The 11989-nt window shown below is 35.6% G+C and overlaps 3 protein-coding genes and 1 long non-coding RNA gene across 5 annotated transcripts; 2 read left to right on the forward strand and 2 right to left on the reverse strand.

Annotated features, from left to right (window-relative positions):
- Positions 1 to 1900: 1900 nt before the first annotated feature.
- On the reverse strand, positions 1901 to 3348 carry LOC116137373 (WRKY DNA-binding transcription factor 70-like). Its single transcript, XM_031423056.1, has 3 exons — positions 2831 to 3348; positions 2523 to 2624; positions 1901 to 2429 (listed from the first exon to the last, which is right to left on the reverse strand). The coding sequence occupies exons 1-3, from the start codon at positions 3217 to 3219 to the stop codon at positions 1979 to 1981; spliced, it is 942 nt and encodes a 313-aa protein (XP_031278916.1). The 5' UTR covers positions 3220 to 3348; the 3' UTR covers positions 1901 to 1978.
- A 3375-nt stretch (positions 3349 to 6723) lies between these two features.
- Positions 6724 to 9429, forward strand: LOC116137381 (rhodanese-like domain-containing protein 7). Of its 2 annotated transcripts, XM_031423062.1 has the most exons (6): positions 6724 to 7086; positions 7519 to 7770; positions 7904 to 8002; positions 8412 to 8604; positions 8728 to 8876; positions 8971 to 9429. In XM_031423062.1, the coding sequence occupies exons 1-6, from the start codon at positions 6733 to 6735 to the stop codon at positions 9346 to 9348; spliced, it is 1425 nt and encodes a 474-aa protein (XP_031278922.1). In that variant the 5' UTR covers positions 6724 to 6732; the 3' UTR covers positions 9349 to 9429. The 2 variants fall into 2 exon arrangements, with proteins under 2 accessions (XP_031278922.1, XP_031278921.1); XM_031423061.1 differs by lacking the exon at positions 8728 to 8876 and having other exon boundaries at positions 8412 to 8703; positions 8969 to 9429.
- Positions 9430 to 9713: 284 nt separating this feature from the next.
- On the forward strand, positions 9714 to 10996 carry LOC116137318. Its single transcript, XR_004129172.1, has 2 exons — positions 9714 to 9917; positions 10754 to 10996. It is a non-coding gene; the product is annotated as an uncharacterized LOC116137318 (long non-coding RNA).
- Positions 10997 to 11207: 211 nt separating this feature from the next.
- LOC116137316 lies at positions 11208 to 11830 on the reverse strand. The gene has a single exon (XM_031422999.1). It carries the CDS (start codon positions 11783 to 11785, stop codon positions 11390 to 11392), a length of 396 nt encoding a protein of 131 aa, XP_031278859.1. The 5' UTR covers positions 11786 to 11830; the 3' UTR covers positions 11208 to 11389.
- Between the last annotated feature and the right edge of the window lie 159 nt (positions 11831 to 11989).

Below are 11989 nucleotides of genomic sequence, written 5' to 3' on the forward strand. Positions count from 1 at the left end.
GCTCTCCTTTTTCGGAACCTCCTCCAGCTTGTTTATATTTACCTCCTTGTAACAACTGATGTAAACTAGTACAATGCATGCATAATAATAATAGAAAATGGGCCCAAAACTTTTCTTTTTATTATATGTAATAAGTCTTTTATACACAAAGAGCATTATTTACAAAATGCCATTTAAAAAGACGAAAAAATAGGGGAAACAGTATAGCTATTGCTCCTCGCTTGCTGACGCCCCTCCGACTGCATCATCACCTAGATCCTGCATCCACAAAGGAAAATAATGGGGTGAGCACAAAATAATGCTCAGTAAGTAAACCCTCTATCTGTCTATCCCCGTATGTATTTCTCTTAATTCTTTCCTTACACTTTCTGTTGTTTTCTACTAAACGTCATGGCCTCATCTTATCGGAGGTACTGCCGGATGGCGTTCACATAGCACCATCTCACTCTTCATGACTGTCAGGTGGAGTTCACACAGCACCAACCCACTCTTAGTGACTACCGAGTGGGGATCACGAAGCACCTACCTGGTTTTCGTAACTATCGGGTGGAGACCACAAAGCACCTACCCGTTCCTCATGACTTTCGAGTGACGATCACAAAGCATCAACCCGTTTCTAATAACTAATTGGGTGACGATCACAAAGCATCAACCCGTTNAAGAAAGAAATATCGGGGATAAAATTTCAATGGCCAAAGATGAAGGTTGATGATTGTGGACTGGTGGGAGTAAGAACAGTTGCGTTAAAATTCCAGATACGTTGTTCCTGGAACTTCACTTTACCCTTCAAAGACGGTGTCTATGCTAGCTGCACTTTGCCCCTTACACTGGGTCGATCTTTGTCTCTTGTTCTAGACAGTGATGGCAGTGATTGATTGATCCAACTTGCATAGAAATGACGCCGAGATAACAGGAGTTTATTCTACCATATATCACTTCATTTATTATCATTCAACTTAATCACATGTTTACTGTATTTTTTTGGGCTTAACCACACATGGACATGACATTCCATCAAAATGCATATGCTTTAAAGATTTCCTTTGACCCTACTACCGACCAAATCCAATCGGTCATACATCATTTCGATGACTTTCGACCACCATCCGACAGTGGTGACTAGCTGCTGACATTTAATGGGTGGATGAAAGTGTTTTTGTTAATTTTAAAATTTTTATTATAGGGGGTGTTTAGCTAAATTAACAAATATAGGGAATTAAAAAATAATCTAAATATTTACAGAAAATGTTTTCAAAAAATTTATGAAACATATTTTCAAATTCAAATCATATTCTCATAATAACAATCTAACTCAACTTTAAAAAAAAAAATACTGTTCTAAATACTCTATCAAACACGGCCAATTGTATTTATCTTAGATCAATAAATCTACCTCAAAATCATGGAGATTGAGGAAGCTGAAAACTAATTTCCAAAAACTATTTTATGGTGCTTGATTACAAGACTTGGAGACTTTACATGTATGGTAACGTTGGAGTCAAATTAGCCACCTGTCTTAAATTGTCTAATCCCCTTCATGTCAACCCCACAGATTTTCCCACCAGAAGCATATCCAATTAGATAATGACATACTGTAAACAATTCTAGTTACTGCCCCGCCCAAAATTACATGCCACTGATCAAAATCTATGAATTCAAGATTCTAATCCAAGTATATATGCATATTGCTTGGGGGGGGTGGTAAAAAACACAGTTTCCTTATCACATTTTAAGGTTAAAGGAGCAGTGGCTTAGCCAAATCCCACACGCAACAAACCTTTATATGGTCAAATTAACAACCTGTCTAATCTCCTTAACAAATTTTCCACAAGTAGATTTGGAAATTAATGTGTGTGGCAATTGGCATGAATCATTAAAGAGGAAATTTTGATGCCAAAACTAAAGAACTGAAAATGGTGGCTCTACTTATTTCACAAAAACTAATGTACATATACATAGAAGGAACTCAAATAGCTAGCTAATTAAGAAGGAACTCACTCTCATCAAAATGAAACTCTCTGTCTAAATCTATGTCAAAGCTATTGGAAGGCATCTTATTACATGAATACACAGTAGAAACTGCAGCAGCAGCAGGATCAGATGATTCAAAAGGAACTAGATCATCCCACACAACTGAATCCAAAGATGATAAGTTTTCAGATATATCATCACTTTGTGTTGTCTCTTCCTTACATTCTTGCTTTATTTTTGTTGGGGTATAACTATTCAATGACCTGACAATATGAGAACCAGTTGTTCCCCAAGGATGATCAGAATCTGTGATGATTTTTGGAGCAGTGAATAAATCTTTGCAAGTATGGTTGCCTATGTATGTTATCTCAAACATTTCTGGATTATCTTCCATTCTTTGGACTTGTTTTGTTGCTCTGCAACCTTGGTCATACTTATGTGTGCACCTATAGTAACTCCTGCATTAATCAAAATTGGGGGGTCACTCATGATCTTCAAAATACAATTTTTATTAGTTAATTATTAACTTTCTGTATAAAACTTGAATATACCTTGGGTGCTTAGCATTGAGGATCTCCTTTTGCCCATATTTCCTCCAAGCATGAGCATCTTCTACGGTGGAAGACACCATTCTCCATGTATCTAAATTCTTCCTGCAAGAATTTACTTTCTACTGTCAAACTATGGACTAATTTATTCATTAATCTTATTGAATATTGGCACTTGCAAGGTATTGTAAGTGGTGCTAATCATGAAAGAACTATTAATTTAACCAGTAGTAGTGAAAAATATTAGTCAACATTCAAACAGTTACTACAAATTAAACACTAGTCTATTATCAAATCATCAATAAACTTACTTTCTCTTGTAACAACCTCTCCTGTCCTTATTGGAAAAAGCCGGCCGTTTTTGACTCTCGCCGGAATCTTCCAATCGCCGGTCATCCGTACAAGGTGAACCATTGGAAGAATTAGTAGGCGGAAGCAGCTGCAGCTGGTGATAATCACGATCATCAGAAACAAGAAGCTCAGAAGTAGTACCAGAACTGAGTGCAGAGAGAGACTCAGTGAAAGATCTCAAGATCTTAACAGCAAGCTCCTGTTGATGAGATGAAACCAACCCATGTTGTTGTTGTTGTTGAAAGGGTTTGTGTTCATCATGAAGAAGAAGCCGAAGCTCGTTTGCAAACTTCTGGCCTTGAAGAAGCTCTTGTATCAACTTATTCCGGTAGGAGCAAAGAGCAGCCATAGTAAGAATGGCTAAAAGGTAATGTTAAGAGTGTATTACTTAATCAAGCAACAGAAAATGAAGTAGTTAAAACGTGAGTTACTTGATTGCTTGCATAATGGAGGAGTAATGGATATATATTAGAAAAGTAGTGGAGAGGGATCAATTAATAAAAAGAGCTTTATTGACGATAAAGGAGAAGAGGAAAGAGAGAAGAAAAGAAGAGGAAGATGTAAGGAAGGAGGGATTGAATAAAGAAACATGCTTACAAGAGCAATGGTGACGTTTGGTTTGTGATGCAAAGCTGATGTTATAATCTAAACCCTTTCTCTTTCATTCTTATCTGGTTTACATTTTTTTAATCAAATTAATTCTTTCTTTCAATATGAATCATGCATTATTCTTGTTCTACTTTTGATAGAATAATGAGTCAATTACTTTCTAATCCTCAAATTAATAGAATTAGCAAAATAACTATCTTCCTTTCAAATTTATTTCAATAACACAACCAGGCCACTCGATAGCCAGATCTGGCCACCAAGATCTTTCTCTTTTTCTCTTCTCCTCGGCGGCCAAATCTGATCACCGAGATTTAACGTTTGAAATTTAAAACCACATGTTAGAACTTTAGATATTCGCCAAACCTTTGATGAGTAACTGTGCTTTACTCCTTATAAAATAAAAGATGTGGGATTTATTTGTGAATGAATAAGGCTATTTTCTAGAATATTGAAAAACCAAAATTCATAATACTCTTCAACTTTGGTGGAAAATTCTACGGTTGGTGTTTTAAAGATATTATTAAGTGGCACAACTTGGGGACAAATATTCAAAGTCAAGAGATAAATGATGTCATTAAACTAAATATTCACCAATGAGAGAAACATAAAAAACAAATATGCCATGTGTAAGAGTGTCTCAGACCGCCAGATTCAATGAACCCTTTGAACCATATAATAATGCAACTTTGTTTGTAATTACATTAATCTAATCCACCATTTGAGCATGTTGCTTTACTATATTATTATGTAAATAGATTTATTGCATATTGCCTCATTTGGAAGCTATCTACTTAACCACTGTTTGCAAGTGACAATTCTTTTATATAAATATGTTTTTCCTATTTTCAGTCAATGTCTTGCCGGGTTTGTTGACGTGGACTATTTTGGATCCTCCCTGGGATTGTTTCTATCCACCGTCTAAAATTCTTGTAAAATTTCTAATTCTAGAAGCATTTTTCATAGATTATTGCTACTTAAGTGTTCAAAATTCTCATCTAAGGGAGAGTATTCTAAAACAACGGGTCATCGGTCCCAGGCCCAGGCTTGGCCTGGATAAGATCGGTCCTATGCAGGCTTGATAAATACCCATTTAACCTCATAATTTTTTATATATTTTGGGGTAATAATATTTATGTAAGGGGGTTTTTGTGATTTATCAGGGGGTGATTTATAAATTTTTAATTAACTACTTAATAAAAAAATAAATGGTTTTAATTTATAATATTTTTTTTTTTTTTTTTGAAAAATTATTTTCAACCCCTAAATTTATTATGTATTTTAGAGAGGTTTTGGTTATTTGTAAGGGGTATTTTAAAATTAACCGAACCTAGCTTGGGATTGGTCCCATGCTCAGGCTTAGAGAAGGGCCTGGGCTCAATCACCCCTCCCTAGGGCCCAGGCCGGTCTTGGGACTTGTTTTATAGGGACCAATCCTCCCAAGGACTGGTCCTTGGGCCCGGGCCCTTTGCCCGAACTTTTTGCCCAGTTCTATGTGGATTAGCCTAAATGGTTAAAGCGAATTGGGGATCCTGTGGATAAGTGCACAAGCGCAGGAATATTTTGCAATTATATGTGGGATTTGCATCTATAATATTATTAATTCATTTATTAAAATGATAAATTATAAACTCCAAAAGAAAAAAAAATGGTAATTAAAACCAAAATTCAATATAGTATTAGTATGGGAGAACTACTTTTTCCCACCCAAGGTTTGGTGAAACGACACTTTCCCACCCATCAAGTTTCAAAATGACACTTTCCCACCCATCGTTAAGATCCGTTAATGAAATATGTTATCTAACAAGATAAAATTACAAAAATACTATAATATCCTTATTATTTGAGTTTATAATTTTATAAAATTTGCTATAATTAAAAAAAAAAATCTAAATCTTTTTTCTTTTAAAAACTCAATTCACTATTATCTTTATGCAAAAAACATCTCTCACCCACTGCCTAACCAACGCCACCACTCCCTCTTGTTCATGGCAAGCCAAAAGTAGCACCACCAACGGTGTCATATTTGTTTCTTCTTTAGCTAACTGGCAAGTCTCAACCACGTTTCGGTGTTCCTTACCTTTTTGTTGGCTTTCCTTTTTCGAAACCTCCTCTAGCTTGTTTATATTTACCTCTTGCTTAGAAAGTCTGTGCTTCTTCCCAGCTAACTTCTCCTTTTTGGTTCTCTCTAGATTTAATTCGAAGTCAGCAACTTGCAAGACTATGCTTTCTATTTTTCTTGCCCAAATTTTTTTTCTTTGTCAAATAAAAGGGCCTTGGGTGGCAACCTCCCTCTCCCCTCCAAAAAGCCCACCACAATTACTCACGACCCAGCCGCTAATGTTGGCAACCTTGCTCTAGAATTTATGTCACACAGGCAATGTCAAAAATTTACTTTCATGGATTTTTTGGGTTTGATTTTGTATCTTCTTTTTCTTTTGTTTTGTTTATTATGAATTTATGTTCATAGAGTTAAGGTGGAGGAATTTTTGATGGAATTAGAAGTGAATATTTCTGTAAAGCAAATTCTAGGTTGTTTGGAAGATGTATGTGAACAAAATTTAGGGTTGAAAATTTGTGAAGGCAGAATCCTTTGCTCTTTTTCATTCTCTGTTCCAATTCTCTCCCTCTACTTTATTTGATTGATGTTGTGTGTAACTACTTAGTCATCGACGAGTGCCCATCATTTACAACCTTCCCACAGGCAACTCACCCACCACCTATTTGACAAATTTTCTCACCCAAACTAAATTCTAGTTTTTTAGAGCAATTCTGTTAAGCAAAATCTGGATTGTATGGAAGGTTTATGTGAAGTAATTTCTTGGTTGTATTGAAGAATTATGAAAAACAAATTTGATCTAACAGAAGAATCATGTATAATCTTTTTATAAGGAAGATTTCGGTATATAGAAGAATTATATAAAATTTTACTGTATGAAAGATTTAAGTTTAATTTTTAATCATAATATCAACATATGATATTAATTTATTTATTATATTTACAGATTTATTAATTAACAGAGTATATATATATATATATATATATTGTGTGAAGTGTGAACCGACAAAAATACCTTTTTTACTGTTAAAATTAACGTTTAAATTTAACAAGGGGGGGAAAAGTGTCGTTTTAAAACTTGGCGGGTGGGAGAATGTCGTTTCGCCAAACCCTGGGTGGGAAAATGTCGTTCTCCCTATTAGTATTTGTAACACTACAAGTAGCACAGGGCATTTGCGAATGCGCGGTTCTGCCTGTATGATTAGGTGTAGGTCACCTCCATTACTAGTCCTGAGGATGTTATCATCTTCCATTTCTCACCCAAACCCTAATCTTAAATTACCTAAAACCATGAAACCCACCTCACAAAACCCCCAAATGTCTAACCTTTTCTCAAATTCCAATAGAATCTCTCAATCCATTACACTTTCCACCGGCTGCTTCACTAGTTCTTCTGAGCCCATCCCCATTGTATACCAATCCCAATTAACAAACCCACAACCTGAGTTGGATGACCCCAATCCGCTTGTGGTTGTCTCCTTCTACAAGTTTGCGGATTTCCCCGACCATGCTGAGTGGCGGAAGCCATTGAAGGAGCTTTGTCAGGAACTGGTACTTGTCTCTCTTATTAATTTATTTTTATTTGTACTGAAATTATTATCTTTTGAATGCAAGACTTGTTATTTACGTCTCTAATTACATAATGTTATAGGTATACTAGTGGAAACAGTGTAAATGAAGTAACTTTGATCATTTTTGTGTTGTTTGTTTCAGATTTTTATTTTTTTATTTTTTTAGATTTTGGTTGCTTTTGTAAGCTAGGGCAATTGTAATTTGCATGGGTACTTATATTCTTTCACCTTTTGGTACATAAATTGTCAACATGTGGTTAGTTTAGGCATTGTTCAATTTGAAGTTTGCCATTGAAGAAATTTGAAAGTAACTGTTTTTATCTAGCAGAATTAGCTTGAACTGAAGCTCTGCTAAGTATTGTTCAGTAAATTTCACATGTTGGAGATGCCTTACCAAGCTGATCCTCCTCAGCGTGTTTCAGGTGGTATCATTCTTGCACCAGAAGGGATCAATGGCAGCATATGTGGGACGCAAGAGTCTGTGGAAAAAGTTCTTACATTCATTCAAAGTGATGAACGTTTGAAGGGGCTAAGACAAATAGAGTCTCCTGTCAGTCCTGAGGAGGAGGCTATACATCATGGGCACAGCAGCGGTTCTCCTCTGGCAGCTGGGGAAGATGCTCCCTTTCGGTGGGATCATGTGAGGGTCAAGTTGAAGAAAGAGGTATTGCTTAGTAAGCCTTTGTCATGGGGTATTCTTTGTCTAAATTTAAAGTGATTACCTTTGTCAGAGGAAGCAAATCTATCAAAACTTCTTGTGAGGTTTTCTTATTTGTTACTTGCGTCTGTTAATGTAGATTGTTACTCTTGGAATGCCGGCTGTATCACCTATTGAAAAGGTTGGGAAGTATGTGAAGCCTAGAGAGTGGAATACTTTGATTAGTGATCCCGATACGGTAACCAAATGCTCTTTTGTGATTTTTTTAATCTATTTTTTAAGTTGTTACTAAGAGCCTAAGAAGTACGCAAAATATCTACTTTTGTTTCCTTTCATAGAAAGTGCCTGTTGAATTCCTTAACTCCATCTTGATTGTGGCTGGAGCAGGTACCTATATTTAGCTCAGTTAAGAAATTTGCTGTCAAAAGAAAATCTAGAATTGTCAATCTATTACAAGCTAAGTGATTGCATAAATTCTGGGCATTCACTTTACATTATTACATGTGAAGAGATTGGACTAATAATACATGCTGTAAGTTGGCATAGTCCTTGATGAAACATGCAAGGAGTAGGTGCTGCTTTTGTAGACCATTCCTTATTTTTAAAGTTACATGTATTTAAGTCTTATAAGTAAAATATGTTTTTAGGTGGTGATTGATGTGCGCAATAACTATGAAACTAGAATTGGAAAGTTTAAAGGAGCAGTCGATCCATTTACTACAGCATTTCGTGAGTTTCCATCTTGGGTGGATGATCAGTTCCAACTTGAGAAAACTGCTGGCAATCAGTCAGAGTTAGGGATGAAGGATTCAAATGAAATCACCAATAAAGAATTGGAGAGTCCAAAAAAGAAAATGCCAAAGCGGGTTGCAATGTACTGCACAGGAGGAATTCGATGTGAGAAGGCTTCCAGTTTTCTCCTAAGCAGAGGTTTCAATGAGGNAACTGCTGGCAATCAGTCAGAGTTAGGGATGAAGGATTCAAATGAAATCACCAATAAAGAATTGGAGAGTCCAAAAAAGAAAATGCCAAAGCGGGTTGCAATGTACTGCACAGGAGGAATTCGATGTGAGAAGGCTTCCAGTTTTCTCCTAAGCAAAGGTTTCAAAGAGGTATCTCTTTTTGGACTCTCATTAATTCCAATAAAGCTACTTTGTGAAATATCTTATTATGGTATTTGACAAGTGATAATGGTGAATTTATCAGGTGTATCATTTGGAAGGAGGGATTCTGAAATACCTTGAGGAAGTCCCGAAGACCAAGAGCCTCTGGGAGGGTGAGTGCTTTGTGTTTGACAAGCGAGTGTCTGTTGAACATGGATTGGAACAAGGAACTTTCAAGCTTTGCTATGGATGCAAACAACCGGTAAGCGATGCTGACATGGAAGCCCCTGAGTGGGAGTATGGAGTTACCTGTCCACATTGTTACTCGTCAAAATCTGAAGAGGAGAAAGAAAGAGCAAGAGCAAGGAAAAGACAATTCGAGAGTTGGGGCATTATCGGTGGTCCTGACAAGGGTCAACGACCAACATCAAAGACCAATACTGTAAATAAGAACTTTTCCCAGATTTCAAGTTCAGTTTAGCTTAGTTGAGAGGATGTAATCCAAAAGAAACACAAGTTTTGTTGTTTGTTTTTCTTTTTGGCAGTTGGTGTGTATGTGTTCTTTCTCGATGAGAGACAAAAATGTAGTCATATTGGAGATTGTTTACCTTTGTATTATTGATATTGAATACTTCAAACTAAACCGGTTTACAAACTTAATAAACTGTTTAATAAATTTAATTTGAAACGAATATAAGAAAAACTAATTTATTAATTACTTTTAATTATTTAATTTAAGATTAAAAATTACTGAATTGGGAACTAAGCTAATGTTTAGTCTCCACCGTTCATATAGAAACAATCTAACGGTGTAAAACGAATAGGAATTTTAATATAAAATAAACTATTTCTGGGTGATTGATATTGACAATAACATCCGAGGAAGAAACAAAGATCTGGTTCATTAAAGTCGATTAGGGTTACAAAATGGCCGGCGAATCTGCCATGTTCAAGTTCCTAAGGCCAAGGCTTCGTCCTCAACCGGCAGACATCCAGGCCGCCGCCTTATGGGGTGTCGCTGCCACCACCACCGCAATTTGGCTCGTCCAAGTACAAAATCTTACTTTTCTCTTTCTCTTTTACTCGAAACAACGTTCTGTTTGAAATTTGAATTTTTGTCTAGGTTTTGTTTGAAATTTGATATCTTATATATGGGTTTGATTGAAAAATTGAAATATATGGTACTTGCAATTTAAATACTACTGTATGTAATCCAAATTTTTGTAGTGTTAAATTTTGGAATGAATTTTGAAATGTTGTGGGATGAAAATAGATGTACCTGTTCCACATAATCTGGTAAAAATTGATAATTAAGATCTAAGCTCGATATGCTATTGTTATTAGTGTCAACGGATATGTATTCGTTTTCTTTTGTTAAAGAGAAAACAAAAAAAATCATGGTGATGGTTTGTTGGATGATGAGAAATTAGTATGTTCATTTAGTTGGTTATCTTCACAGAAATTTAGTTGCATCTTGGTGGTAATACTACTATTACTAGTTAATAACTTAAATGTATCCTTATTGTGCTTGATTTATTCATACTTTCATAATTTTCTTTCTTAAGGTGATTGGTTGGCTAATGGCTTGAAATTTGTGTTTGTATGAAAATTGATATTAGATTGCATGTTTAAGTTAAATACTGCTGTTGATCCTGCTGTTTTTTTGGTTACCTCTATTGACTTAATGTATGTTTTCTCTACAATAGAATGTTGTCTTGAAAGTTGTGTTTGTATGGAAATTGATTATGAGAATGCATGTTTGAATTATATATTGCAGGATGTGGTTGTATGAAATTATAATATTAGAATGCATGTTTATGTTAGATTATTATAGGTGATCATGTTGTATTTTTGCAACTTCTGATAGCTTAACGTTTTTTTTGCAGCCTTTCGATTGGCTGAAAAAGACCTTTTTGGAGAAGCCAACTGAAGAACAGTAGGGATAGAAACATGGTGAAGCTTTCTGATTTCGTCTGTGAGGTTTTTTATGAGAAAAAAAATGAAAACAATTTGTTTGAATAATGTACTCATCTCCTTTTGTTGAGGTCTTTCTGTTAGAAATTGCTGGGAACATTTTGTGTTCATGAGAATTTTCACTTTATTCAAAGAGTGGAAGTGTAATTTTTTTATTCTGATGTTCAAAGCAAACATACTGGATCAGAGCTAGTGCCATCTCCATAAAGGAAAATCTAGTTGATCAAGCACTTGCTAATATTACATAATGTTATTGATCCAGAGGACCAGATGGGATGAGTTTGATTGGGACTAAGCAGAACACAAACAAGGGTTGAGTTTGATTTGGGACCCAACTCATAAAAATCTTAACTTGAAGCAAGCATATAAATAATAGAATTATTATTGAAGGAAGGATTGAAATTAAGAAGAATTTACATATAATTGTAAAATGATAATGGGAAATTTATTGAACTGCTCCCATGTACAAACATGTATGATAAAAACACAGGAATGATATCTATTATTAGAAACTGAAGCAAATATCTATGTAACAAACAGTGTCAATTTCAAGATTGATGATCCTTAAGAGCCTGAAAAACTCTAGAACTCTTATCGAAGATCTGAGCTCTTCGGTTATAATCAGTTGGTTCTTTTCCTTCATCATCTCCCATTATTGCTTCTGTTTCTAGGCATTCTAACAGCTCCTCCATTCCTTTTCTCTCCTTGCACTTGTCTCTTAACCTTCCTATTTTCAGCCATTCTTCCTCTTCAACCTTCATCACATCAATCTCACCCTTATTATCCGACCCCAAAGCCACACACCCATTCTTCCATTGCTGCTGCTTTTGCCTCAGTTTGAAGCTGTAAACCGGAGGATGATGATGGTTTGGACATAGAATAGAGGAGTGTTTGATTATGGTCGATGGAGAAAAGTTGAATATTCTAGCTGATTCTGTGCTCATTGTGATTTAGCTTAAGCTTAAAGTGTTAGCTGTGGTTGATTTGCATTTGTTGGGCTTTCTATAGAAAGTATTGTTAGCAGCTCCCATGGTTCCACGTGTAAGTACGATGTTCAGGAAGGAGACGTGTCAGACAATGGTGGAGCATTCTGGATATGGAATTGAAGAAAAGGGCACGCGCTTCAAAGATAGACTGCCCACCTCTTT

Source organism: Pistacia vera, unplaced genomic scaffold (assembly GCF_008641045.1).
Source record: "Pistacia vera cultivar Batoury unplaced genomic scaffold, PisVer_v2 Contig323, whole genome shotgun sequence".
In the NCBI taxonomy this organism is placed as follows: domain Eukaryota; kingdom Viridiplantae; phylum Streptophyta; class Magnoliopsida; order Sapindales; family Anacardiaceae; genus Pistacia; species Pistacia vera.

What these genes read in the sequence shown, in the direction of transcription:
- LOC116137373 (XM_031423056.1), bottom strand. Translation starts at nt 3,219, where the DNA reads ATGGCTGCTCTTTGCTCCTACCGGAATAAGTTGATACAAGAGCTTCTT. An exon ending in AGAGGTTGTTACAAGAGAAA is followed by an intron (nt 2,625 to 2,830) that starts GTAAGTTTATTG and finishes AAATTCTTGCAG; the next exon opens with GAAGAATTTAGATACATGGA. An exon ending in CTCAATGCTAAGCACCCAAG is followed by an intron (nt 2,430 to 2,522) that starts GTATATTCAAGT and finishes TGATTAATGCAG; the next exon opens with GAGTTACTATAGGTGCACAC.
- LOC116137381 (XM_031423062.1), top strand. Translation starts at nt 6,733, where the DNA reads ATGATTAGGTGTAGGTCACCTCCATTACTAGTCCTGAGGATGTTATCA. An exon ending in AGGAGCTTTGTCAGGAACTG is followed by an intron (nt 7,087 to 7,518) that starts GTACTTGTCTCT and finishes GATCCTCCTCAG; the next exon opens with CGTGTTTCAGGTGGTATCAT. An exon ending in TGATTAGTGATCCCGATACG is followed by an intron (nt 8,003 to 8,411) that starts GTAACCAAATGC and finishes ATATGTTTTTAG; the next exon opens with GTGGTGATTGATGTGCGCAA.
- LOC116137316 (XM_031422999.1), bottom strand. Translation starts at nt 11,785, where the DNA reads ATGAGCACAGAATCAGCTAGAATATTCAACTTTTCTCCATCGACCATA.